Consider the following 26,614-nt stretch of genomic DNA (forward strand, 5'->3'; position numbering starts at 1 on the left):
TGCAAACTAAATGATGGCAGGGCCTTTTCAAGAATGCAATGTTTAACAAGTGGATATTAAAAGTCAAGAAAACAAAATTGCTCTGTAAGACCAGATGCCAAGACTCTCCGTATGCTGTGTCTGCACTCACTGTGAATATAAGAAGCCTTCACTTCTAAGAAACCAACCCCTAGCCACTCATTCTAACAACTACACTAAACCTGTACTCTCTGTAGGAGCAGTAACCACTCAGACCAAAAAGGCCATCAAGAGGTTCATGCATCCGTTTATGCATCAAAAATAAACATTAGTCCATGAGTTTGTTTTCCTCTAGTCTACTTCTGATTGGAAAAAATAGCACACTTTTAAAGGTGCTGGTACCACAATGTTTCCAATGAGGGAGAAATTGCCAGATGAAAGACTTGAAAAATGGCTATGTATGGACTTCCTGAAAATGTCCAATGCCATGGTTCACCTCCTTTGTTGGTATAGGTACAGGACAACAAAAATACTCCACTGCTCTAAGACTGATACAATTTTCATTATGAATCATGTAGCCATCTTCATCTATCAAAGAAAAAATCAATTTTAAGTAATTCAATTGTGTGAAAACTACACAAATGCACCAAAAAGGGGAGAGAGAGAGAGAGAGAGAGAGAGAGAGAGAGAGAGAACCTTTCAAAGTCTCGCCACTTCAACGTCTGAGGATAATCCAGGTGATAGTGCTGACAGATGGTAGACATCGATGAATCACTTAAAGATTGTGTCCGATCTTGCTCAGGATACACCATGCTCTCCAGGGTTTTGCAGGGAGAGAGAACCTTCAGCCACATGGCGACCTTATTTTAACTACTCCATATCGTGATGCTTTTCACAGCCTCAGCAATCAACACACACCAAATAAAAAAACTTGCTATGTCACGACAGGTACGATGGTCTAGCAATAGAGGCACCAAGAAAATTAAGGACTGCCCCATCTGGCATTGAAGAGACCTTTATACAGGCCCACGCAATTAAGAGAATGCTCTGCTGATTAGCCCACACCCCAGCCCCGACCACTCATTCCCCAAAGATGCCAGTTTGTCCATCCTGAAGTTGAGTTCTACATTGAGTGCCACCTTGTCCTCCCTGCGGCCAAAATTGTCAGCTGCCCCATCTCCTACAATCACCTTTTTGGCCACCCAACACTCTTATGACTGCGAACAGTACTACTGCATCCTCCTAGAAGCAGATGCAATCTCTCTGGTATAGTTATGATTCTAGAGAGAGGGAGGGATACCTCTGTGGCTGATCACTCTCAGAGGGAGGTTACATATGAGGTAGCAGGGGAAAGAACCACACTGGGGCCTGTTACACCATGTGCTCATCCCTGCCTCAGACAGGAAGGGCTTGGAGCGCCAGATACACAAAAAAGCTACCCTCCATTCCTGCATAGCACTGGAGCTGGAGCCTCCCACATTGGTCACAAAATTGTGAATGAGGTCATCTAAATGGCACGGAAAGACTCTGCAAGACCTCCATGATCTCGTCATACCGCGCCCCAGACCTTTCATCTCCCATCAGGAATCCTATCGCGTGGAAGTAGCCCAAACTGTGCTGGGCAGCTGTCTCAACTCAATGGCTGTGATTTGCTGATACTTCAAGGGAGTGCCAGGTCTGTGCCATCCTCGTAGCATCATGTTGGGCCTGTCTCCATCAAACAAGCAACCACACCCCAGGTGATATTGTGGGTGCTTATGCAGTTCTGTGCAAAGAGATGCAGGATTCTCCGCCATACCTGCTGTAACTGGGCAGTTGGGGGGGGGAGGGGAGCTGTAAGTCTGCTGAGATAGTATTGGGTATTTCGGAGGGAGTGGGTGTGAACACCCTCTATGGGTGTGAACAGCCCTTATTAAAGTCTAGGCCAGAAGATAAGGCTTGATGCTGCAGAGTATCATTTGAGTTGTGTAACATCTCTCTCTTGTGTGCTATCACACCTCTCTCTCTTTCTCTCTCCTACCCTCTCTATCTCCTCTGTGCACCATTGTCATGGCTTGGACTTCATCTCTCTCCTTTAATCTTCATCTCTCCACACACACACACATAGTATGAGCTCTGATCCTATGAATACCAACAGATAAGGCCTCTAAGCTAACCAATGCTGTTGGGGCTAGGGAGTATATATATATATATATATATATAAGGTCAGAAAAATCTGAACTTACAAATTGAGAGATTTGAGAAAGAAATAATAGTGAAGGACAAAGACAAAGACAAAGACAAAGCCAAAGCATTTGAAAGATAAAAAATAAATAAACTAACAAACCTAGCTACTAAGGAGAGGAAATCAAAAGATAATATCAAACGAAGACTTTTAATTAAGACATTAACCAAAAAAAAACAAAAAACAAAAACAAACAAACAAAAAACAAGAAACAAGAAAACAAGAAAACAAAACAAAACAATTACATGAATGAAAGAAACTTTAAAAAATTAAAAATTAAAAATTAAAAAAACACACACAAAAGCATACACACACTTCTTCTTAATAAGAACTTAAACCTTTTGAGCTGAGATACTAAACAACAACACAAAATAGCAAAACAGAGAACTATAAACTCTAGACCTAAAGCACTTAAGAGCCAGAACCAAACCTTAAGCTAAACTTTAAAAAAGACTTCGACTCAAAAGTGCAACCATTAACTCCAATGTATGTCCGAACATGAAGTGTAGGTTCATTCATGCATAGCATGGACAATAAGCTATGACATCCCTACTCACATCATCAGTGCCCAAGAGTAGGTACAGGTTTATATAAGGTTAGTCCAAAAGAACATGCTTTATAAAACCAGCGAACTGAGTTTCTATCACTCTCCGGAGGTGATGGGCAATGAATCTGGATAGTGATGCCTAAGGTAAGCCACGCAGGCAACAAAGGAACAGCCAATAAGGGAAGGGAGTGTTGAAAGTCTCTCTGGTTCCACTCCCTCAGCCCAGTATAGTCCTGCCAGGGGTTGCTTCTCCCAAATCCAGTGTCTGCTCTGCTGTAATCTGGGAGAAGAACAGTTAAGAGGAGGCAGGAAGACAATGACAAGCTGGGCTGATGAGGACAGAAAGGAGAAAGAGACAGTCGACGAGCGCACAGCAGGGGCATAGCTGATAACAAGGAAAATGGAGGGGGGGTTGGGTCAGCCAATCACATGTCTGGTTCAGTACAAAACCCTCAAAAACAGTTTTTTAGCATAAAACTTGTGCTTTGATTCAAAACTCAAGTCAATACCAGTGTGTGTTGACAGCTTTTTGATGTTGACAAGTCTTTGTCTTCTGAGCTTTTCACCTCGGATTGCACCGAGCTGGAGTCATCACTTACAAACTGAAGAAGCTTTCTGCTACCCTGCAAAAGAAAACCAAGAAGTTTCAATGACAGTTATCCATTACTGAGCAAGATTGCTTGTCTATGACTTTACACCACACAGAATTGGCCATGTCTACAGAACCAAGCATGTCTGCCATAAATTCATTCCCTCCATCTTCCTTAGCTCCCCTCCATGCCTTTTATTCTCCGTCAGCTGGTTTCCTGCACTGGTCTCATGCATGGCACTCGTACAATTCAGATTCCTTATGCACTTCTGTGAAACCTCAAGGTGACCACCCAAGGACACCATCGAGGAGAATGCATACATAAAGGTGGTTTTCATAGCTAGCATGTCAAATGCACCCACTGCACTAGGGTGCCACATGGCCATACTCGTAGAGAGAACTGCACAGTAACCTTTTGGGTTTAATAATGAGCACTTAGCATTTTGTGAGCCCTAGTCTAGGGACTAGTCGCCAGTTGACATCAGGTTAGGCCTTTGGACAAACAGTCCGTGCAAAATACCACAGTTTTGTAACCCACTTGGAGTTGAGTGTGTACTGATGTATGGCAACCTATTAGGCCAAGTGATGGGCACCAGACATCTCTCTAGATCAGTCAAGAGGCAAAGCGCTCATATCAGGAAGCCACACATCCCATTTAGTGCATCCCATTTCGATGGCACAGAACCCTCCCCCTGAACAGGTCAAGCAATACCGGATGACTCATTTTAATCTTCCATTGCCAAGACACCATATGAAGAGGCTTTTGAGAGACCGCTCCAATCTTTGATGACGCGGGAGATTTCATGTGTGCCAGAGGTTAAGACATACCAAGAGGGCATAGAATTGGTCAAGACCGGAGAGAGAGAGAGAGAGAGAGAGAGAGAGAGAGAGAGAGAGAGGTGCTCAAGGTGGTAAAACTGAGCTGGCCGAGAGACAGAGAGAGAGAGAGATCTGCTGGCATGTGCGATTGCTGTGTGATTGCTGCGTGACTGCATCTGTAATCTCCAGCATCACTCGCCTTTCGATTCTTTTCTCTGTTCATACCCTACTAAGTGTGTATGTGTGTGTCTGTGAGAGAGAGAGAGAGAGAGAGAGAGAGAGAGAGAGAGAGAGAGAGAGGGGGGGGGGGGAAGGGTTTCTCTCTGTTTGTTTCTTGCTGCATGGCTATGACAAGCAAAGCAGGCATCGCCTCTGGCTCTACGCACCTGTGAATCAGGCGCTTTTCGATCTGTCCAGCACACTGCTATTCACGGTACCTACAGGGTTTGCAGCTACTAAATTAGGGTTTGCAGGTGCTGAATTAGGGTTTTCAGGTGCTGAATTAGGGTTTGAGAGAACGGGTTTTCTTTGCTTTTGTACATGGATTTGGATGACCCGGCTGCTACTGTTGGTGGCATGGCTGCCAATAGCCTTAACATGGATCTTATTGAGGAGATGATCGAGAAGGATGTGGGTTATGCTTCAGATGCCTCGGAGCAACAAAAACGTCAAAGGCTTGATGTTGATGCAAGCTACACTCCGGTGAATGTTGGAGAGAATGCAGAGGAAAGTTCTCAGGTACCTTCTCCGGAGTTTGCACGTTTGCTGCAGATCACTGGTGAGCTTCTGCAAGAATATGTGAAGGCAAATAGCGTGCAAATGGCTGCAGTAGATAATGGTGGTGTGGCTGATGTATGCATGGAGACTCCTTTGTTGCTACAACAGCTAGCAGATTTTCATGATCGTGCTGCTATCTTCTTCTTTACTGGGCGTATTCCGTTGTTGCCTCATCTTAGAGCATGGTTGGGCCGCTTGGTGTCGCCTGAGGCACTTGAGGAGATTTATGATGGTCCGAGAGGCTTTTATGAAATACTTTTTCGCACTTCGGAAGCCCGTAGGGCAGTCTTGGAGCAGGTGCCACTCTTTTTGGATGGGCAGTTGGTTCATGTGGTTCCGTGGAAGCCTATGGCAGAGTACCAAGATATGTTGCGCCAGGCTTGCCCAGTTTGGGTTGAAGTGAAACAATTCCCACCAATGTTTTGGCGTGTTTTACCAGGTCTCATGCGAGGTATCGGTGATGTCTTGGTGGTGCCTCGAATGACATCTAGAAACCGAAATCGTCTATGCATGTTGTGGGATACTGGGAGACCTGGGCCGACACATTTGCGTGTCGATATGGCTGGGCTGCAACCTTTAATGTATGAATTGAGGTGGGATACATTTGTTTGCCACTGTTTCAAATGTGGTGAGATGGGCCACTTTGTCTCCGAATGTCCTAAGAAAGAACAAGTTGTTGCTACCAAGGATATCGTTGATGGGCAGTTGCCCGTGGAAGATGAGCATGATGCTCCTTTACATGATGCCCAGCACATGGATGTACATGTGGATGTTCAGAATGAGGTTGAGCAGACATGGGTGGAAGTACGTGGTAAAAAGACACGATTTGTTGCCCCGCGGGGGGATTTCTCAGATGTTGTTTGGCGGGGGCCTTTGCGTACTCATCAGGGGCCCTTACATACATATGCTCGTTGCCCTTTGGGTTCAGGTGCCCAGCAACAGACCGGGATTGAGAGGCCGAGAGGCCAACTTTCTCAGGATACAGGGGCTCTTGGGGTGGATAGAGTAGAACGCTATCCTATTAGAAGTCGCCTAACAAAAGAAGCACAACAACAATTGCCTCTTGTGTTTGGTTCGAAGGGTGAGGTCATCTCGCCATGGGATGGTCATTACCCTTCGGCACGTGCTCGGGAACTCCAAGGGCAGTCTGAGATCACAAATACCATGTCTAAAAATGCAATGCTTCAAAAGGTTCGTGATTTGGCAGATTGTCCTGGGCCTAGTACACGGCCTTGCTGATTCCTTTTCTGGGAAGGCTTATGAAAATTGTACAATGGAATGTAAAGGGTATTTCTTCGCGCCAAAAGCAGTTCAGGCTTTGGCGTACAACTTCTTGTCATGGTTGGGATGTTTTGTGTGCAGTTGAACATAAGCAGCATAAGTTGGCTGGCAAAGCCTATGTATATAAGGGGTTTCATGTTTTCTACAGCGGACATCCTGCTTCGCAGTCAGGTGTTATGTTTGCTGTTCGTTCGCAGTTTCAGCCTTCTCTTGTGATTCAAGATGTTCATGGAAGATTTCTAGTGATACAGATTGTTTGGGATGATACGCCTTTATGGTTGTTAGGGGTGTATGCTCCAAATAATGCTCGTGCACGCCGTTTGCTGTGGAATGACTTGTGTGCTCTTTCAATCTCTCATCCTGGCTTTGTGATGGGAGACTTTAATATGTGTGTCTCCAAGGAGCAAGCCACGTCGCCTCATTCTGTAATGGATGGCCCGGAGAGAATGGCGTGGGAAGCTTTTGCAGCTAAAACAAGACATGTGGTCTTGGTTGCATCCAGATGAAAGGGGTTACACTTATGCCTCACAACAGTTTCGGGGCACTTATGCTAGATTGGATAGGATGTATATTTTACATCAAGATCTCTTTTTGCCAGAGGTTCTTACTATGATGGTTGATCAGCAACAGGTTTTCTTGGATCATTGGCCGCTTGTGTTTGAAATGGTCTATCATCCTGTGGATGCATATAAAGGCTTGTTGGGACGCTTGCCTTTGCGCTTAAATCACACTTTTTTGGAGCATGAAGTTTTTGATGTTTATATGCGTCAGTTGATACGACATTTCTCCACAAGAGTATCCATGGCTGATTATCATGCTTGGCCAGTGTTCCTTACCAACACTCGGAAATTAGCGCGGCATTATGGTCTTGCTAATGCCTCTATACAAAAACAGCATGTGGCTCTTCTTGAGTCGCTTTTAAAGGGCTTGCAGGCGTTCATGTTTACTGACTCTATGGATGCTGAAGTTGTGGATGCGATAGAATGGCTGAAAAAGGAGCTATCTAGGGTGCAAGAAGCACAATATGTTCGCTTTAAACTACTTGCACGTCTTGATGCTTTGCGGGATGCTAACTGTCAATCTCATCGCTTCTATGATAAGTTGCATCAAAAACATATGCGTGAGAATATTGTTAGGCTGATGGATGCCGAAGGCAACCTTGTTACTCAACCTTCTGAGGTTATTCAGCATTGCATCAGGTTTTATGAAGATTTGCTTGCCCCTCGAGAGGATGTCTCGCCAGCTGTCCTGGCTGCAAGGGAGTCATTGTTTGCTGAAGTACGATATCAAGTTGACCCTGATGTGGCGGTTCAGCTTGATGCTCCTGTTACTCAAGGGGAAGTGGAAGCTGTTCTCTCCAAACTTCCCATGGAAAAGAGTCCTGGTTGGGATGGTTTGACAAATGAGTTTTTTCGAAAATATGCTAATCAGCTTGCAGAGCCTTTGACGCTTATTTGTCAAAGGGTTTGGGATGAGGGATATATGCCTGCCGATTGGAAGTTGGGCATACTTCGTTTGTTGCCCAAAGTCCCTTCGCCTACTTCTTTGGCTCAATGGCGCCCAATCTCACTTATGGGTATTATGTATAAAATCCTTTTGCCAATCGCTTGCAGAAGGTGCTCCCTACTCTTATTCATCCATATCAATATGGATTTGTGCATGGCAGGAATATTTTGCATAATATTCTTAATGTTCAAATTGGAGTGGATTATGCCAAGGCAAAGAAGCAAGAGATTGTGATGGTGCAGCTGGATCTTGAAAAAGCTTTTGATCATCTCAGCTGGTCTTTCCTTTCTCAGTTAATGACAGCCATGGGCTTTGGTCCCAAAATGGCTAATTTGGTGCATTTACTTGGCTCTGGCTCTATCACGCGGATTACGCTCAATGGAGGACTTTCGGATGGTATTTCTCTCACCCGTTCTCTCCGGCAGGACTGTCCTCTTAGCCCTCTTTTCTTTGCCATTGCCACTCATCCTATGTTATCTTGCCTAGATGCTATGGCATCGCATGGTGAAGTGGTTGGTTTGCATCTCCCTCATGGCAAACAATTGGTTGCTCAAGCCCTTGCGGATGACACTTTTATGTTTCTCAGGGCCGAAAAAGCCAATATAGATCGAGCAATGGAAGCTTGGAATAATTTTGCATTGGCTTCTGAAAATAAATTCAACAAAATCAGCCCTCATTGTATGCACAGAATTTGATCTTGAGGCATTAGGGTGGCAAGGCCGTGTGGTACATACGGGAGACACTGTTCGTCATCTTGGGTATCCGGTGGGTGTGGATGTGGACCCCCAAGCGCTTCTTGCTTGGATTTCTGCTCGGATCTCGGATAAATTTGTGTATTGGAAAGCTCAAGGGTGGCCTATGCACATGAGGGTTAAGGTAGCTCCATCACATCGTTGTCTCATTTGCCCTCTCCGTACTCAGCATTTTACTCCTCTTTGATCACCAATGGCAGGCTCAGCACCATCACATGGGAGGAGCTTGTGCCTATGGTCTTGGACCAAGAAGAGCGTTTTACGAACCCTCCACAGGACGGAGGTTCTGAGGCCTTGACTGGCCAGCGGGGTCAAAAGGCCATAATAACAATAAGGACAAAGGGAAGTCTTCATCAGAGAAGTCTTTTGAGAAGAAGCCCAATTCAGACCGTGAGAAACTGAAGGCCGAGCGGACCCGTAACGATTGTGGCGAGAAAGGCCACTATTGGAGAAAGTGTCCCAAGAGGAATACCGAGAAGAGTGTTGATTCTTCAGCTTCAGCTACAAAGACTCCAGCCTTTGTGCACAGCCTTTGTGCACTTGGAGATTTTGGACAAAGATGCTTCATCTTCTTCGAGCGACGAGACAGTTGGCTTTACCGCCAGGGATACTCAGGAGTGGATTCGCTTTCCAGGACCAAATGGTGGATGGCTTGCCAGATGTTGGCAACATGCAAGGACAACGTAGTTCATGCATTCGTGGTAAGTAGCACAGGGAATCTTTTTCGAAGCAGGCTTCCAAGCAGCCTTCGTCGAAACCTTTGGAGTTGGTACACGCTGACTTTTGTGGACCTATGCAGACCCCATCCTTGGGAGGTTCTTTGTATTTTATGCTGCTGCTTGATGATTGTAGCAGATTCACATGGGTTTATTTCCTTTCCCAGAAGGACCAAGCTTTTGCTCGGTTCAAGGAGTGGCATGTGATGGTGGAGAAAGAGTCTGGATTGCAAATAAAGACTCTTCGGGCTGACAAAGGAAGAGAGTTTTCTTCCAATGCATTTGTGCAGTTTTGTGCAGAACATGGCATCAAGAGGGAGCTGGCCTATACAGGTTCACCTTCAGAGAATGGAGTGGTTGAGCGAAAGAACCGGATTGTGGTGGACATGGCGAGGACGATGTTGAAGCATTGTGATCTTCCTCGTCCACTTTGGGGAGAGGCTATGGCTACAACTATCCATATCCTCAACCAATCTCCGACGACTTCAATACCAAAGATGACTCCTTTGAGGCTTATTTTGACAGGAAACCAGATGTCTCCCATTTCCGTGTGTTTGGGAGTGATGCCTATGTTCACATTCCAAAGAAGCAGAGAGGGAAGCGTGACTCGAAGTCCCAGAAGCTTGTCTTTGTGGGATATAACTCTCTTTCCAAAGGATACAAGTTGTATGATCCGGAACAGAACGAGGTTGTTGTCAGCAGAGATGATGTTTTTAATGAGCATGTTCCAGCTTCCACTGTTGATGAGCCGCCACTTCTTGGAGAACCAGATGAGTCTAATGATGATTCCCAATCTATTGTTCCAACTGGACAGCCTCAGTCAGTTATAGAGGTTGAGCCCACAGCTGAAGATGAGCCCCTGCAGCAACAGGAGGCTCCGCGTTCTGTTGGAGTACCCAAGTGGTGTTAAGACACCCTTCGGGAGTCGGGTGTTACAGAGCTTCCCTCCGAGTGGACCACAGAGGACATACCTCCAAGATCGCATAGAATTCGTGAGACAATTGCAGGAGGAGATGTATGTTGAGCAACCTCCAGGCTTTGAGGTTCCACGATCAAAGGGGATGGTTTACAAGTTGCGGAAGGCCTTGTATGGTCTTGGAATCAGAAGATTGATTCCTTCCTTCTACGAACTAGATTTCAGAGATCAGTTGCAAATCCTAACTTGTATCTCTTTCGAGAACGCGGCTTGGTCACGTTGATCATCCTTTATGTGGATGACCTCATTCTCACTGGCAATCATGTGGAGCACATTGCAGTGACGAAGGTTGCCTTGTCAAAGGAGTTTGAGATGACCGACTGAGGCTTACTCCACTTCTTCTTGGGATTGGAGATCAGGCAGACCTAGAGGGGGTTCTTTGGCTCTCAGCAGCGGTATGTTCATGAGTTGCTTGAGACCTTTGGGATGGAGAACTACAAGCCTATCACGTCACTGATGGACCCGAACACGAAGCTTACAGTGAATGATCCTTGTGAGCCGCTTGATGCCTCTCTATATTGGAAGCTGGTTAGTTCATTGATCTGGTTGCTGAACACCAGATTGGACTTGAGCTTTCTTGTGGGGCTGTTGAGCTTGTTCATGCAGACACCTTTGAAGTCTCATTGGGATGCAGGATTGTGGATCTTGCGGTATCTGCAGGGTACAGACTCTTCTACGACACTGGAGGGGAAACGAAGAACCAAGTCCAACTCCAAGGTTGGAGTGACTCAGATTGGGGAGTAGATCCAGACATGAGGAGATCTACATCAGGCTACTGATTTACCCTCGGCTCAGGAGTTATATCATGGAACAGCAATAGGCAGCCAACTATTGCCTTGTCATCTACGGAGGCAGAGTACCGAGGTGCTTGTGGTGCTACTTGCGAGGTTGTGGCTGCGGAGTTTGCTTGGCGAGATTGGGTTTCCACAAGAGCCCACGATCATCCAGTGCGATAACCAGAGCTGTATCGCTATTTCTCAGAACCCAGTCTTCCATGCCCGGACCAAGCACATAGAGATACAATATCACTTTGTTCATGAGAAGGTTTTGGCTGGTGACATCTTGCTTGTTTATTGTTCAACAGAGGACAATGTGGCGGACCTCTTCACGAAGTCTCTACCTCAAGCTATGCTCCAGCAGCACTCCAACTCACTAGGGTTGGTTCCACATCCACGAGCTGAGAGGGGGTGTTAGCAATCATCTCCTGTCTGTACATTACACCAAGGCCTCTGTTGTGGGTGTGCTCGCCCATTTTTGGTGTTCCCCCATTTTTCCTCGCTTTCCATGTATTTTTCCCATTTTTTGCTAGGTGTAGGAGACTGTTTTTTGCCTGTTAGCTATATCTGTTGCTGGCCGATTGCACTGTGCTACACGACCTGACCTACAGCACTGGCCGACTGTGTTTCACCTAGTTGACTAGATCTTTTGCTGTTTGTGAGCAAGTCTGGCTGCTGTCGGCCTATTTTGGGCTGGCCGACCAGCAGCCTAGGGCTATATAAAATAGCCCCTGCCCCCCACACTTGTCATTGTACCATTCTGGGATTTTCTAGTATATCTGCGTTTTACTCTCTACAGTAGTTGTCTTCATTTCCATTGTGCATTCTGACACTGTCACCTTCTTGATGGCTATGATGATCTCGGGAACTCGCATGGACTCTAGAATTGTTTGTAGCTCTGCATGCTCGAACAATTGTACCTCTTGGTTGACTTCGACCTGCAAATCCGACACGGTTTCTAGTGCCTCTTTGGTATCCCTTTGTCCTTCATCTTCTATTGTGGTACTCTTGTCCTCTTCCTTGGTCTTTACCACACTTGCTTCTACTAGAGTACTTTGACTCATCATGGCGATAAGCTTCTTTATTTTTTTCCAATACTCTTCTTCACGTCTTTCATCGTCTTTTCTTCTTTACCTTGCTTCTTTACATTGTTCCCTTCTTTAACTTGCTTCTTCTTCACATTGTTCGCTCTGGCGATCTTGTTCTTCACGCTTGTTCGTAAATCTTTTCCCTTTCCTGGGATTGCCGTTCGAACATTGCCCAACTAGCTTCACTTTGCCTTTTCATCAAAGCGAAAATATCCTCTATGGTTGCCATGAAGAAATGCTTCCTATTTTTTTTACTATAATCAACCCCGAAATGCTTGCTATTTTTTTTTACTATAATCAACCCCGAAACCCTAAACCTAGGCTTCTACATGCATCCTAGACACCCTAGAACCATGCTAGACTGAAATCTAGACTTTCTAGTACTATACTATGCTGACAATGAGCAAAAAGCTGATGCAAAAAGGCTGATTTGATGCAAAAACGCAAATCCTAATTTTGCTTACAAACCCTAAAACGCAAATCCTAATTTGCTAATTTACATGCAAACCCTAGCATTGATGAAAAACTTTTCCTAGGAACAACCTAAACATGCTCTGATACCAATGTAACATGACTACTATGCCGACGCGTGCTTAATGATGATTAATGCAAAGCAATAAAGATTAACACTAATCACATGCTCATGACATAGAGAAGTAGAAAGAAGGAGAAGAGAGAGACTCTTTACCTAACCTACTCCTACTATATATTACGAATGAATGAGTAATTACAATGATTGTCATAGATCCAATGTAGATCTAGACTATGAATGCTATGAATGAACTTATGTTTACTATCCTCCACTGTGTGTTAATGGAAAACGTTGATTTGGAGATATACTTGGCTGATCCAAATTGTTAAGACTTCATGTCCTTGGTCTTGGCTCTGCAATCTCTGTCTTTGAATGATTATAAATGACCCATGACCTGCCTTGACATAGTAAAGTGATAGCAAGTTGTAATCAGGTCAGTTTTCACTTTTCAGACCATAAAAAGTCATCAAAAATGTCATAAAATGAGTTCATATTGTGCCCATAATGTCTCAACCATTGGTGTACATCCTGGGCACCCCCGGGCACCTATAGGGCCACCAAAATGGCTCCAAACTGTGCATATACGACCTCTAACTTTGCCCTTAAGGTGGCTATAAGGAATAATCATGTCTACGTTGCACCAGATTAAGGTATGCACGTGTCATGTTCCCTTTTTATGGCCCTTGATTGTGGGCTGGCCACCCTTATTTTTTCCCTTTTTTCTCGTTTTTTCCAAGTCGGGTCCCTGATGACCAGTCGGCCAGCCCCATACCTATATATAGGTGGGCACTCCCATTCATATGTTCATTCATTATTGTGTGTGGTTCATGTGTTGACACACCTAGCCCCTTTTGAATCCTTCACTTATGAGCCTACAATGTCTCTTGCTCAGGATTGTTCATTGTAGTATATTCAGCCCTTTGGCTTCATATCTCTCTATCTCTTGCACTCTCAGTTCAGCACATTCTAGTGCTTCCTTTGCTTTTGCTCTGTGCACACTCTATCAGGATGATGTCCCGGATCTTCCAACCTTTCCTTGGGATATTCATCATTGTCTTCTTGGATGATATCTTGGTCTTTAGCAAGACTAAAGATGAGCATGGGGGAGACGGCCTTGCGGTTGAATGATGCCCATAATTTGCGGCTTCACCTCAAAAACTGGAGTTTTTCATGATCAAAATTTCTTTTTTGGGACACGTCATCTCCTAGGACAGAATCTCAATGGAGCCGGAGAAGTTCGAGGCCATTGTTTTGTGGCCCATGCCAGAAAATGTACACAAGCTTCTTAGATTTCTTGGCCTTAGTCTTTTATCGGCATTTTGTGGTGTATTATGCCACGGAGACCAATCCTCTGACAGACGCTACAAAGGAGGATCGGTATTTTGTTGGACTCTAATTGAGCAAGCCTGTTTTGAGAAGCTCAAAGTAATTATGTCATATGCTCCTGTTCTCCAGTTATCGGATTTGGATGAGCCCTTCAATGTTGACAGCACCATGGGCACCCGGTTGCCTATGAGAGCTGAAAGCTCTGTGGTGCTGAGTTGTATTACACACATGACCAAAAGCTAGAAGCTACTTGCAGTGGTGCGCACCCTTCGGAAGTGGCACCACTATTTGATTGGTTCGGAGTTCCGGATCTGCACGGATCACCAGTCTCTCAAATATTTGTTGACACAGTCCTAGCAGGACTTGCCTCCCCGCCAATTATGGTGGTGGCATTTTCTCTCACTTCACCTTTCAAATTGATTATTTGCCTAGTAAGGAGAATGCGGTAGCTGATGCCTTGAGTCGAAGACCACATCCGGTGCCATTCGAGATGGGTGGTCGTACTACAAGGATCTACTTTGTGTCATCAAGGGCAGTGATTTCCACCAAGTGCTTCTACACGAGACACATGATGTTCCCATTTCAAGACATCGTGGTGAGGGGCCGATATTAGAGAGGTTATCTCGTCTTTTCTTTGGCCACGTATACACCAAGATGTTCATCAGTATGTACGGTTCTGCCAAGTCTGTCAAAAGTCAAAGCCAGACATCAGAACAGCTACCGATAAGCTTCACCCATTGCCAGTTCCAAAGTTGCCATGGGAGGACATTTCTATGGACTTTAGTTGGATTGTCAAAGAGCCAAAGGTTCCAGAATGATTGGCTTCTTACAGTTGCTGATCAATTCGGTAGACCCACCTTATTCCTTGCAAGTCAGATGCGGATGCTCATGAGGTGGTTAGGTTTTTCATCCGAGAGGGGTTCCGCTTACATGAACTTCCAAAGAGGATCGTCTCAGACAGGGAACCAAAATTCATTGGATGTTTTTGGAGGGCCTTGTTCTATGGTTTGGGACAAAGTTACAGTTCAGTACCGCCTTTCATCCCCAAACAGATGGCTAGACCAAGAGCATGAACAAGACTGATCACAATGCTGCGGTGTTATTGTCTGAAGCATCAAACTCTTTGGGAGGAGCACGCCATCAGTGTCACTCTTTTTCTTTAGTTGACAGCTCAGTGTGGCCTTGATATAGGCTCTTAGATGGCCATGATGGTAGGCTGGCTAAATGCAAAAGATACAGCACAAAGTGGGAGTCCCAGCCGTACTGCCTACGAAACTGTCAGCAAGTTTGGCACATGCCTCTTCACACACAACCGCAAGAACACTCATTTCATTACATGTGAAGCAGTAGCCTGAGCCATATAGAGTCAAGCCCCTCTCTTCAGTACTAGGAAGATGGCACCGACATAGCACTTTGCCTGGACATACATCAGATCACAGTGGTAGGCGCCAACACATAGCCTCAATAGCCTCTAACTTCCTCAGATCCAACCACCCCTCAAAATTCTCAATAGAAGACAATTAGCAGCCTCACACGGGCATGTATAGCCAACAAGCAGAGAGACTATAGTAACCTACCTACAAAATCCATCGACACCATCTGGATGGATTTCATTCACATGCTTTGTGGCTGCTGGGAGCCCCTTCAAGGTAGCTCCAAGGCTGTGCACTAATGGAGCTCTTTTTTTGCACATCTGGATACATAGATGGGATCACGTGGTGCTATAGGTCTACTACGTACCTAGTGCTAATCCTCAAGATTAGTGGCCTAATCCGGTAAGGTTAAGAGAGCCCTGGGATTAGGAGAAAGCAATCTAATACAGGCGGCTAAGGTTATTACTAGTAAATCCATGTGTATTGGCTATTTATAACAGTTTGGTTATTTATAGTAGCAGTGAGCACTATATAAGTGAAACATGGGTTATTGTTGTCATAACCTCACTATTGGTCAAAGTTGGGCCAAGACACCGGCTACACGTGTGGCAGAGCATAGATCAGCATGCCGAAGGATTGGCATGGATCTATGGGAGTCAGACCTTAGTCGGGGGTGGTTCAATGCATAGAACCTACGGTGGGGAGGTGAGCTAGCCCGCACCCCTCTTAGTGGGTTTGTACTAATCACTTGTGTCTCGTGTTTTGTAACAACATGGTCGCATTCACACTTTTGCATTCATGTGATCATAGCACAGAGAAGACCTAAAATAGATGATTAATTGCCTTACAATTCAATTATAAGGAAAATAACAGCTTTAAAAAATAATGCACAATCTGAACCAATGGAAAACGTAGACATATAAAATAGAAGAGTAAAGTAACCTGGAGAGCTTGCCAATTCGCATATGCCCGAAACAAATTCCAGAACAACGGTGCATTCGGAACAGGAACGATCTAGCAGGAAACCCACACAACCTTGATTTGAATGCTATTGAGCAAGTATAAGCATGACAACTGCTGTACCTCAGCCAACTTGAGAATTAATTAAAAACTTACTCTTTGAAGAAACTTTTAAGCATTACAAAATCTGTCTTTATATCAATAACAAAAAATGTATAGACAAAATAGGGGATTAAGCATGATTAAGCAATGTCCACATGTTGTGCACTATCAGGCTGCTGATCAACATCATGTTGACTATCAAAGCCCCGTGGGGGAGGTCCCGAATTCAGTTCTTGCAACCTGCCAGTTGCTACGACATTTTATGGGTGGGTGGGCGTGAATCTCTCCAAAAAGAAGGCAGCTATTTAGAGGCAAAATTCTGTCTAACACACACAAGTCAGCCACCCCACAAAAGTGTCATACAAGTTACTTCACATGTTCGCACTAAGCAACAGTGCCTTCGGTTACTTCACAGGTATGCAACACGCTTGGGCGGATGAAGCCAGAATGCGACAATTCTTGGAGTTGGCGGTCCAACTCCGATTCCATTGCCTTGGAAAGGCGATACGGAAAATTGCTCGGGGGTTCCGAGCCTGGGAGGAGGTCAATCTTGTGGTCCTCCGGTCTGGATGGGGGGAGCTGGGGAGGAAGACTGTCCCGAAGAAAAATCTTTTGGAACTTTTCATGGAGAGCCGAGTACTTCTTGGAAGCATTGGCCACTGTCTGGGCTCTCTGGATGTAAATCATCGCACAATGTGCGCCTTTCCTCACTGCTCGCTTAGCCTGCAAGTGGCTTATGAGCGGAAAGTTCGGAATTCCTGGCTCACACTTAATGGTCACTAGGGCGTTTAACACATTTTGATTGATCTGAAACGTGTGTTTATCCCACTTGACATCAGGAAGGAACTTGTGAAACCACTGAATGCCCAAAATTATGTCTGCTCCTACAAGAGGAGCAACCATAAAATCACGCACAAATTCTATGCCCTGAATAACTAACCTAGCAACTAGAGCTTCATACTTGACACTCGTTGTCATGCCTGCGCTAAAACCCTCAACCTGTTTATCCACCGAAGTCAAGAGGAAACGGGCACGCCTAGCGGCCTGTTCCGTGACCACATCTTCCGTGCTGCCGCTGTCAAGCAAGACAACGACTCTCTGGCCACCTATACAGCCAAAGGACTTGAGCAATTCGTTGCGCTCATACTCCTGGTCATGGGCGCCCTTCTGCTTATCTTCGAGCTCCCGGCTAATAATTGCTCCAACTGAAGCACCGGGATTTGAAGAACTAGGGGCAGCCACTGGGGTCCGTGTGGGAGTTGAGCTCACCACGGAAGCTGTGGAGGCAGCAGCGGCGAGCTTTGAAGGCTTCTTAGGACACTCCCAAGAAGTATGTCCTTTTGTATGACAAAAAAAACACTTGTACTGAGAAAGCTCCTCAGCACTCAACTTGCCACCTGTCTTGCCTGCCTCCGCTTTTTGGTCTAGAGTAAGCTTAGACGCATTGTTCGAGTTCTTGGAGCCAGAGGCTCCCAGGCTCTGTCCTGGGGAAGACCCCGTCTGGTTCTGGCCTTTGCCTCCCGAGGCGGTAGCCTTGGGAGAAGCCGTCTGAGAAGTCTTGGGCTTGCCACCATTATGCTTCATTTCTGCACTCTGCGCAAGCGAGAGTGCGTCTTCGAAGGTGACTGACCTAAATATACGCACCTCCCATTGGATTTGCATGTCAAGGCCATACAAAAACTGCCTTTAGTAAGCTTCAAACTGATGCAACCATGAATAAAGAGTTGAGGGGTCGAGTTTACCATTATACTTACTGAAGTTTCTCGGGAAAATGATTCGAGGGCACCGCCGGTGTCAATCTGGTATCCAAAGCTGCTAGGTAACGCTCGTGTTCCACGCGTCGCATGGCTTCGTCTTCTCGTTGTCGGATCTCCAATGCACGCATATGCAACTCAAGCAAAGAGCTCGGCTGCGGTCGTGACCCCGCAAGAGCGTCCCTGTGCCGAGGATCTGGAATCTGGGATACGGAAGGAGAGGGAGAAGGAGATGGAAACCGCGACGCTGGAGAACGGGTACGTTCTTCCAGAGCCTCAATTTGCGCCTTCTGCTCTTCCAACTTGGTCGTCTGGTCTGCAATTGCTCACATCATCTGCTGTAACATCTCTGCAACACTCAAGCCTGGTGCCCTAGCTGGGCTGCCTGGTGCACTCTGGTCCCATGGTTCTTAGTCTCTCTCGTCGTCAAAGCTCGCCATAGCAGGAAAACGCACTTCCTTTCCAGAGCGCAATCTGACCATCCACTGTGTGTGGGAGATGTCCGGAGGGTTTCTGGAGGATAAAAACCAACCGTCCTTCCGAGGGACAAGAATCACTCCGAAAGGGGGTAGGCTCTAATACCTCTGTAACATGCGGAAGCTTCAAGGGAGATCGGTAACTTCAATGCTCAAAAATCAGCACTCTTTTTGCGACGGAATTAACACACAAAAACTGAATGAAGATGTGTAGAAAATAGAGAGAGAGAGGGAGAGAGGAGAGGACACAGTATTGGGTCCCAAATACACTCTGTAGGGCCCCCACCACAGATGGTGTATTTGCTTTATTAGAATGATGTAAATCTGAAAAGAAAATACAGAAATCTTGACCTTTCTTGGCTGAGAAATCTCTACCCTTGACCTGCAGTCCTCCACCCCTTTGCTTTAGCAACTTCTTGGCTATCCTAGCCCTGTTTTGCTTGAGCACTTGGTGAATTGTGAGATGACACAAATGAATTGTGGCTCTCCTATTTATACTACTCCAGAATGACCAGTCGACCAGCTACACTGCAGTCGGCTGTCATAAATCAACCCACAACTGGAAAAATCAGCATATAATGCCAATAAATGCTGCGCATGCTTTCATATATGGCTGGGCATTAGGCGCATGAGCACAAAGGGCTAGGGCAGTGACTGCCCACTGTTCTGAAGCCTGGGCAGCCTGTATATGCTGCCCCCATACTTGCCCTACAATCCCCTACGGCTGGATAACCAATTGGTTATCCTTGCAAGAGCCCTGGGACTGTCCTAGAGCACTCCTATGGCCCTCCCATGGCTGGTGGGTACAGCCAGGGCCTTCCTGGCCCTCATGGGGGTGGTTTACCCTATCCCCATGCCCACACAAGGACTTGGGGTAGCCCCTTTTCCTAAATGCAAACCCTAATTGTCTACTCAATGATCTGGCATCCAGTACCATACCAGATACACAGAATCACTGACATCATTCCAGAGGGAGACTCACAACGCGGACTGGCACTGTTTCCTGTGCAGGACAGTGCACACCTGACCTTGGACTCCTGTGCAGGACAATGCACACCTGACCTCGGACGACTGGGATGGATCCCTGGCTGACTCGTCCCGGGCTAGGCTCACATGGGACCAGTTTACCATCCCAGGTCCTGCACCTTTTGTACAGATATGTCTACGTGGCATCCAAGTGCGGGATGCACGTGACATCCCCTTCTCATTAACTTGACGGATGTCATGTGCATCAGCAATGCCATGGACCTTCTCAAGACTAAATCCAGAAGGGGCAAGCAGATAAAGACCATGAACCAGAATGATCAGAGCTTCAGGTGCCTCATCTGAAGTGGACGTGGAGCAGGACAAGTGGGATCCAGATAAGTGCAGTAGGCTGGCTGCAGAATTGAGTCGGCTGCAGGACCAAAGGAGGTGTCGGTTGTCCATAACAGGGTCGGCTGAACCAGCAGATAGGGGGGCAGCAGCATGCGCAGGAGGATATCTAGTCGGCTGTCTTAAAAAGGCATTTATGAAGTATGAACTGGCCGACCAGCAGTCGGCCAGTTCCCCATGCAGTCCAAGGGGCTATAAATAGCCCCCTTGCTCTTTGTATTAGTCATTCTCTCCCACTAGGGGAGTGGATCCTTAGAGGTCCCATAGGGGACAATTTTAGGGTTTATAACCTTTTTATGAAGGCAGCCCATGGCTGTACAGATATGTACCCTTTTTGTACAATAGATATACTGAATTTCCAGCACTTCTCACTCTCTCTCTCTACTCTCTCTCTACCTGCGTTTTTGCATCAGATGGTGCGTTTTGCATCAGAAGGTTTTCAAGAGTGTTTAGGGCTGAAAGAAGACTACCCAGAGCTTCCGCGCGTTACAACGGAAGCTGCATAGCCTCCAAATAATCCGTCAATAACGCCGGAAAGTCTTCGAAAAACTCTTTGTCAAGCCATACCACTTCATGGGTCCCTCGGTCCTGAAACTTCGTGAAGAACTGTCTTTGTCTTCGGCCTGAGCCATGCTTGAAACAATGCAGAAGGATCTGTTCTGGAACCATAACTTCTGCTTCATCAACAATATCTGGTTCCACCTCGTCTTTAACTTCTGAAGGGGTTGCACCTACATATGGCTTTAACCAACTGACGTGAAATACATCGTGCATAGTCAAGGTTGTTAGAGGCATCAGAGGCGTTTGGTACGAGGCGGGTATGGTACGCGCCTCGAAAGACTCGTATTTTTTAGAGACGTTAGAGGCGTGTTAGAGGCGTATGTATATTATATATATATATATATATATATATATATATATATATATATATATATATATATATAAAATGATAGATAGATAGATTATTAGAGAGAGAGAGAGAGAGAGAGAGAGAGAGAGAGAAGGTATATATATATAAAATGATAGATAGATAGATTATTAGAGAGAGAGAGAGAGAGAGAGAGAGAGAGAGAGAGAGAGAGAGAAGGTATCACCTGGGTGTGTGTGAGAGGGGGAGAGAGTAAGTGTGAGAGAGAGTGAGAGAGTGTGTGTGAGAGGGGATGCCTTGAGCAAGGTTTAAGCCTTAAGGGAGGGAGAGAGAGTGTGTATGAGAGAGGGAGAGACGAGAGAGAGAGAGTGTGCGAGTCTTGAGAGCTTAGAGGGGCCCTTATAGCCCCCGTCTAGAGACTCAAACGGACGAAAACAGGTAGAAACCAGCAAAACCAGAAAATGGTCCAAAAAAAGAAATCAACTATGCCGAGATGCCTCAAACGAAGCCTCGAACGCCTCGGAAGACTTGTACGCCTCGAACGCCTCTAACGGTTAGAGGCGTGCCTCATAACAACTATGTGCATAGTCCAACTCGTGAGAACAAGTTAACTTTTCTCTCTTGTGAGAACAAGCCTCTCTTGCACTCCTGTATGATGCAAGCCTCTTCCCCAAAGTTGGGGCCTGATGAGATTTGTATTACAATAAAGCACCATGTCACCTTGTGACAAAAAGGATGACCGTTAGCTTCTCTACAAGTGACTAAGAAATTGAATGTTTTGGCATGCAGTTTATTTACTACGCAATCACACTAAAAATACACCTAGCTCCCCCAATTCATCTCAGCTTAGCCATCGAATCAAGCAAGACACAGCTAGGGAGGTCTTTTGGCAACCTCTTTGGGTGAGCCATTAGTCGAAAAGGTATTTTTCTGTTTAAGGTTGAATGCACGTAGAATCTTGGCAATTGTACCCTCTCAGGAAACATGGGTAGAGGTCTCTCTTTATTATAATCCAAACGTACAAAAGAATCGGTGGAGTCTTGCCCAATGCAAATACGCAAAGGAATCGGCAGGACCTTGCCCAAGTGGTAAGCTCACCTCCCACCAACCTACCCAAGAGATTGTGAGTGAATACCCCAACACCTCTTTGAAAAGAAAAAGCACACAATGGAGATACCCGCTCAAAGAAATGTGATCTTTCTCAACTCCTAATTGATGTCGCAATCTCTTCATGTGACAGCTGGGCAGAATTTTCAACTTCTTTTTTAGAGAGGTAAGTATTCTATTATTAAATAAACATATAAACATAAACCTGGTTATATTGCCATACAGTTACATCCACCATGACAAATAGGCAGAATTTTCTACTTCTAGGCCAAGCTTAATGTATAGTGGCATTTCTAACCCACACGGCCTTCCCCAACTTGTTAACCAGCATTTCCAACACCATTCTCAACGGCACTTGAAAGTGTTGGCTGGCAAGTTGGGATAAAAAGGCCCCAACAGGGTCGGCAACTGCTCCTCTCTGGCAAAAATTGAGAATGGGATTTGGAACCTTGCCAACCATGACAATGGCTGAATCTTTTCGGGGGTAAACCCATGTACAAAAATGCAAATCAAAAAGAGTACAAGAGAACAGGTGACCTTGTGACAAAAAACCACAATTGCATTCACCATAACGCACACCATTGCATAAACAAAATTTTCAGGGAAAAAACATACTGAGTTTGCAAAAAGTCAGTCCTTGTACCTACCCCAAACAATATTGTGAATGGAAGCAATGCAAAAGAGCCATACATATATCTCGCATGAACTTGAGCTCCACTGAAATGAATAAAAGGCACCAAAAATTTTCACGATCCGATTACACATAAATTAAAAATTCACAGAGCCAAATTCTGTAAAAGATAAAAGCATCAGCTTATAAATTGATAACACTTTGGCAGACACGATAGCATAAACCTTGCCTCTTCATAAACAAAGCAATAATTACATTCACATCAGCACCCAAGCATATAAGTTTCAAAGGAGTCCCAACTGGAATTGAGTTGAGGTTGCAACATTGTCTACTTCTATATAAGTGTCCCCCAGCTCCACTTCCCTGTTTCCTCATCATCAGTAGTCCTCCACTATTCGGCATCCCAATCCTCCTCCAGCATTCAGTCCCCTGCTTCCACTTTCAACTACAGATTTCCAGGTGGCTTGTCTACATGATGCACTTCTATTTTCTGTTTCGAGTATCTTATTTGAAGATGATGTAGGGTTGGCCACATACAATATGTAAATCTAGACTTCTGGTGGTACTAATACATTCAAGAAAAAAATCTTATGAAATTAAGAAAAATGCCGTTATATGCTAAATAGGTCTGATCATGACACTTCAGTCAAGTGCCATACTCAAATTGACCCCTTCTGCTCAGGGTGTCCTGAGCTGCAATATTCAAAGTTGAGTGCTAGCTGTAATGTTGTATCAGTTTGTTTGCATCCTAGATACAGGGTTCTAACACCATCTATGGAGATTCTTTGAAAATGCAAGGCCGCATTTAAGAAAATCCTTGGCGATACCTTAAGAAAGCCTGGTGCTATCTGTCAACTGCCACTGCTGCAGATGTTTGGATACCCTTGCATCAGACAAGCAAGCTTGTTGATGGGGGAAAAGTAATAACTGAACTGTTCGTGCATAGAGTGTGCTGCTATACCACCACGTGGTAAGATGGAAAACCATCCAAATTTTGGTAACACACATCAAGCTTGTTACATTACAAAGCAGAATTTACCTCATTGCAATATGTCGAACTCTTCGCCGCACCAGCCTCGGATTTAAGCTGCAAATGACAGCAAGTCATTGACAATAACAAGCAACTCCAGAAGGCAAGTATATATGATAGATATTCCCAATTGATGGCACGGCTTACTACTTGTACATACATCTGTAGCCTTTTAGGTCTTCCTTTGATCAAATACACACCGACCTCAATTGAAAAGTCATGAACCTAACCTTTGATCAAATACCATACCTACCTCGATGGAAAGGTTATTTCCAGACTGGCAGCATCCTTTGGCAAAGACTTTAAAAAAGTCTCAGAAGGTTTGATTTGTGCAAGCAGTTTCTCTCCCATACTGCACACACAACAGAAGCAAATGATCAGACCTTAGTACCTCCCTTCCACATATGGAGGTCAAATTGACCAATAAATCCACGTATTTTCTTGCTACTCAAACGAAACTCCGCCTCCCAGCACTGAGGACATCAGTGAATGGTGGCACCAGTCCATGCATTCATACCATAGTTGCATGGAACGGGAATAGGAATGGGAAGAACCAGTACTGGATACAGAAGGACAAAATCATGAGTAAATAAGAACGGGGATAGGGAACGGAAATGTGAACGGCAGGAAATGCGAAACAGCATTTCTGTGTTTCATAACAGCCGTTTCCTGCAGCTATGATTCATACCAGCATCCTCTTGGCTCGCCAGTAGCAATATAGGGATGCATCTCTTCATCATTTACGCCCCCCCCCCCCCCCACCCACCCACCCACCCACCCACCCAAAACCACCAAAAAAAAACAAAAAAAAAAGGAGAAATGGAGACAAAGACGTGAATAAATAATCACCTATGCATTCGGTTGCGCATGCTACCCTTCGGCGCTTCACGTAGAGCCACCCATTTCTGCTCCATCTGCATGATTCTAAGTCCGGATCTTTCATGCAAGATGTTTACAGATGCAATGTAGCAAGAAAAGGGCGAGAAATGGAAAAAATCAAAAGAAATTTTGTAAAAATAAGCGGGAAATGTCAGGAAAAATCGGTGGAAACTACCTTGTCCGACAAATAGTGAGTAAGCGGTCCAAAGCTCTGCACTAAGCTCTTGCCCTGCAAAGCATTTTCACAGACGTTTGCCCAGACTTGTCGGAGAGGGGGGTCAGCGCGGGACATTCCGGCAGCGTCCGTCGCAGTGGCCGCCAAACCAAAGGCCCATCGGCGGCCTTGCACAGGAAAGACCACGATACGCCTTGCCATGAGAAGCTAAAAACGGAGAGATCCTTTCGAAAAGCTAGGGGTGGGGCGCAAAAAGACAGCTCCAAGCCAACCACCTATCAGCAGAAAATTTGGCCGCCATAGCTTAGCAGGCCGCCGACGTTGTGTCGATGCCACGGCGTCGGTGCTAGAGAGAGAGAGGAGAGAGAGGAGAGAGAGGATCCACAAAGAGAGAGAGAGAGAGAGAGAGAGAGGGGAAGAAGAAGAAGAAAAAAAGGAGATGAGAGGGAAAAAGAAGATAGAGAGGGAGAGAGTCAAAATGGAGATTCTTTGTTGTGTAAAATCTCCCCAAAACCTTTAATTTTTTTAAAATAAGGCCACCAAGCAAGTATGCAATAGTGCTAGCATGGGGAGAGAGAGACACAGAGAGAGAGAGAGAGAGAGAGGGAAAGAAGAAGAAGAAGAAAATGAGATGAGAGAGAAAAAGAAGATAGAGAGGGAGAGAGTCAAAATGGAGATTCTTTGTTGTGTAAAATCTCCCCAAAACCTTTAATTTTTTTAAAATAAGGCCACCAAGCAAGTATGCAAGTGTTAAGGGTTTTCATGCGCTTGCCTTGCCTTTGTGTTTGTCATGAGGATTTCCCAAGTCCAACCGAGCTCAACACTTAGGGCTCTTCAAACTCGCCCACTCACTAATCCTAGGATGAGAAAGTTGCAAAGAGAATACTAGCCTATTGCATGAATGGATAGTCCTTTACAAACATGAGAAAATTGACTTATATGCTTCATAAGTCATTTCTCACACTAGGTTGCCCAAGAGTAAGTGACTCGAGGATGCATCTCGTAGATTTAGCTTTTTTTCTAGATTTGGCCTTAATTACTGTTAATCTCATTTTGGATTAACAAGTATGCTTCTCCAATTTAGGACATTAATAAGTGTCATGAAAAGGCACTATAAAAGTTGTACATTATGAGATATTGGCCACCCAAGGCCTGGTGAGTTAAGTAAGTTTTGAGCGCCCAAGTGTGAATAAGAGCTAAATGTATATAAGGCGTTTTCTCATAATGAAAATATACAATCCCCCTTTGTGCTATATTGAGAGCTCTTCTTTGTGTCTTGAGAGAGATTGAGAGAGCATTCTAGCATTTGTACCTCTTCTATGCTTGTATGTTTCATGCTTGTGTGGGAGAGTGAGAGAGAGTGATTGCCTTATGCGACAGTGTGAGCGACTCTACAGTGACATCGTGGAGGTGGAGCTTGGAGGTTTGGGGCTTAATAAGTAAGCTTGGAGGCCTCAAGGGACTCAAGTTCGAAGCATTGATAAGTGCCCTACGATAGTTGTGTTCTATTGCTCTTCCTTTAGGTGAATGCATTGAGTTCCCTCTTGGAGGTGTGGTAGCCCATAACATTTTTGGCACCATTGTCAGGGAAACACCTTTGTTTCTTCCTTCCTCTTGGAGTTTCAGCTCCCATTGCATAAGATTCATGATTGCCTTTGCATTCTGGTAATACATTGTGTAGGAAATGAATGGATAAGATTTGTGTGGAAGTAAAAAAATCATGAGAAATTGGTTGTGTTTGTTATGTATGTGTGTGGTGGAGTGATCTTGGAAGAGAGCTTCACTGTTTTTGTAGTTAATTTTGATATTTGCATCACTGGAATCATCAAAGTGAATGAGCAGGTTGGTGTTTTGTTTTTCCTTCTTTTCAAAAATTCACGAAAATCCAAAAAATAAGGAGCCATTGACTGTGCCTTGAACTTGTATTACACTCCTTAGGTGTGGCACAATCATTTTGGAAACTATTGGATAAGTATTTTGCACCCAAAATCACATTAGTCGACGCGAGAAGTTCCCAC

The 26,614-nt window shown here is 45.1% G+C and overlaps 1 protein-coding gene across 2 annotated transcripts; it reads right to left on the reverse strand.

Annotated features, from left to right (window-relative positions):
- On the reverse strand, nt 1-24,978 carry LOC147617015 (K+-H+ exchange-like protein). Of its 2 annotated transcripts, none has more exons than XM_086776642.1 (9): nt 24,597-24,978; nt 24,392-24,456; nt 23,796-23,894; nt 23,552-23,599; nt 22,529-22,598; nt 16,183-16,254; nt 3,239-3,352; nt 655-800; nt 1-546 (listed from the first exon to the last, which is right to left on the reverse strand). In XM_086776642.1, exons 1-9 carry the CDS (start codon nt 24,795-24,797, stop codon nt 543-545), a joined length of 819 nt encoding a protein of 272 aa, XP_086632768.1. In that variant the 5' UTR covers nt 24,798-24,978; the 3' UTR covers nt 1-542. The 2 variants fall into 2 exon arrangements, with proteins under 2 accessions (XP_086632768.1, XP_086632769.1); XM_086776643.1 differs by having other exon boundaries at nt 24,392-24,466; nt 24,597-24,733.
- Between the last annotated feature and the right edge of the window lie 1,636 nt (nt 24,979-26,614).

The sequence above is a fragment of the Cibotium barometz genome, chromosome 37 (assembly GCF_041138505.1).
Source record: "Cibotium barometz isolate CiBa-2024 chromosome 37, ASM4113850v1, whole genome shotgun sequence".
Lineage (NCBI taxonomy): Eukaryota > Viridiplantae > Streptophyta > Polypodiopsida > Cyatheales > Cibotiaceae > Cibotium > Cibotium barometz.

Excerpts from the sequence above, each read along its gene's own strand:
- LOC147617015 (XM_086776642.1), bottom strand. The coding sequence starts at position 24,797 with ATGGCAAGGCGTATCGTGGTCTTTCCTGTGCAAGGCCGCCGATGGGCC. Across the intron at positions 22,599-23,551 it reads GTTCGACATATTGCAATGAG|TGGAGCTCAAGTTCATGCGA; the intron begins GTAAATTCTGCT and ends TATTCATTTCAG. Across the intron at positions 3,353-16,182 it reads CGAATTGGCAAGCTCTCCAG|GGTAGCAGAAAGCTTCTTCA; the intron begins GTTACTTTACTC and ends TTTCTTTTGCAG.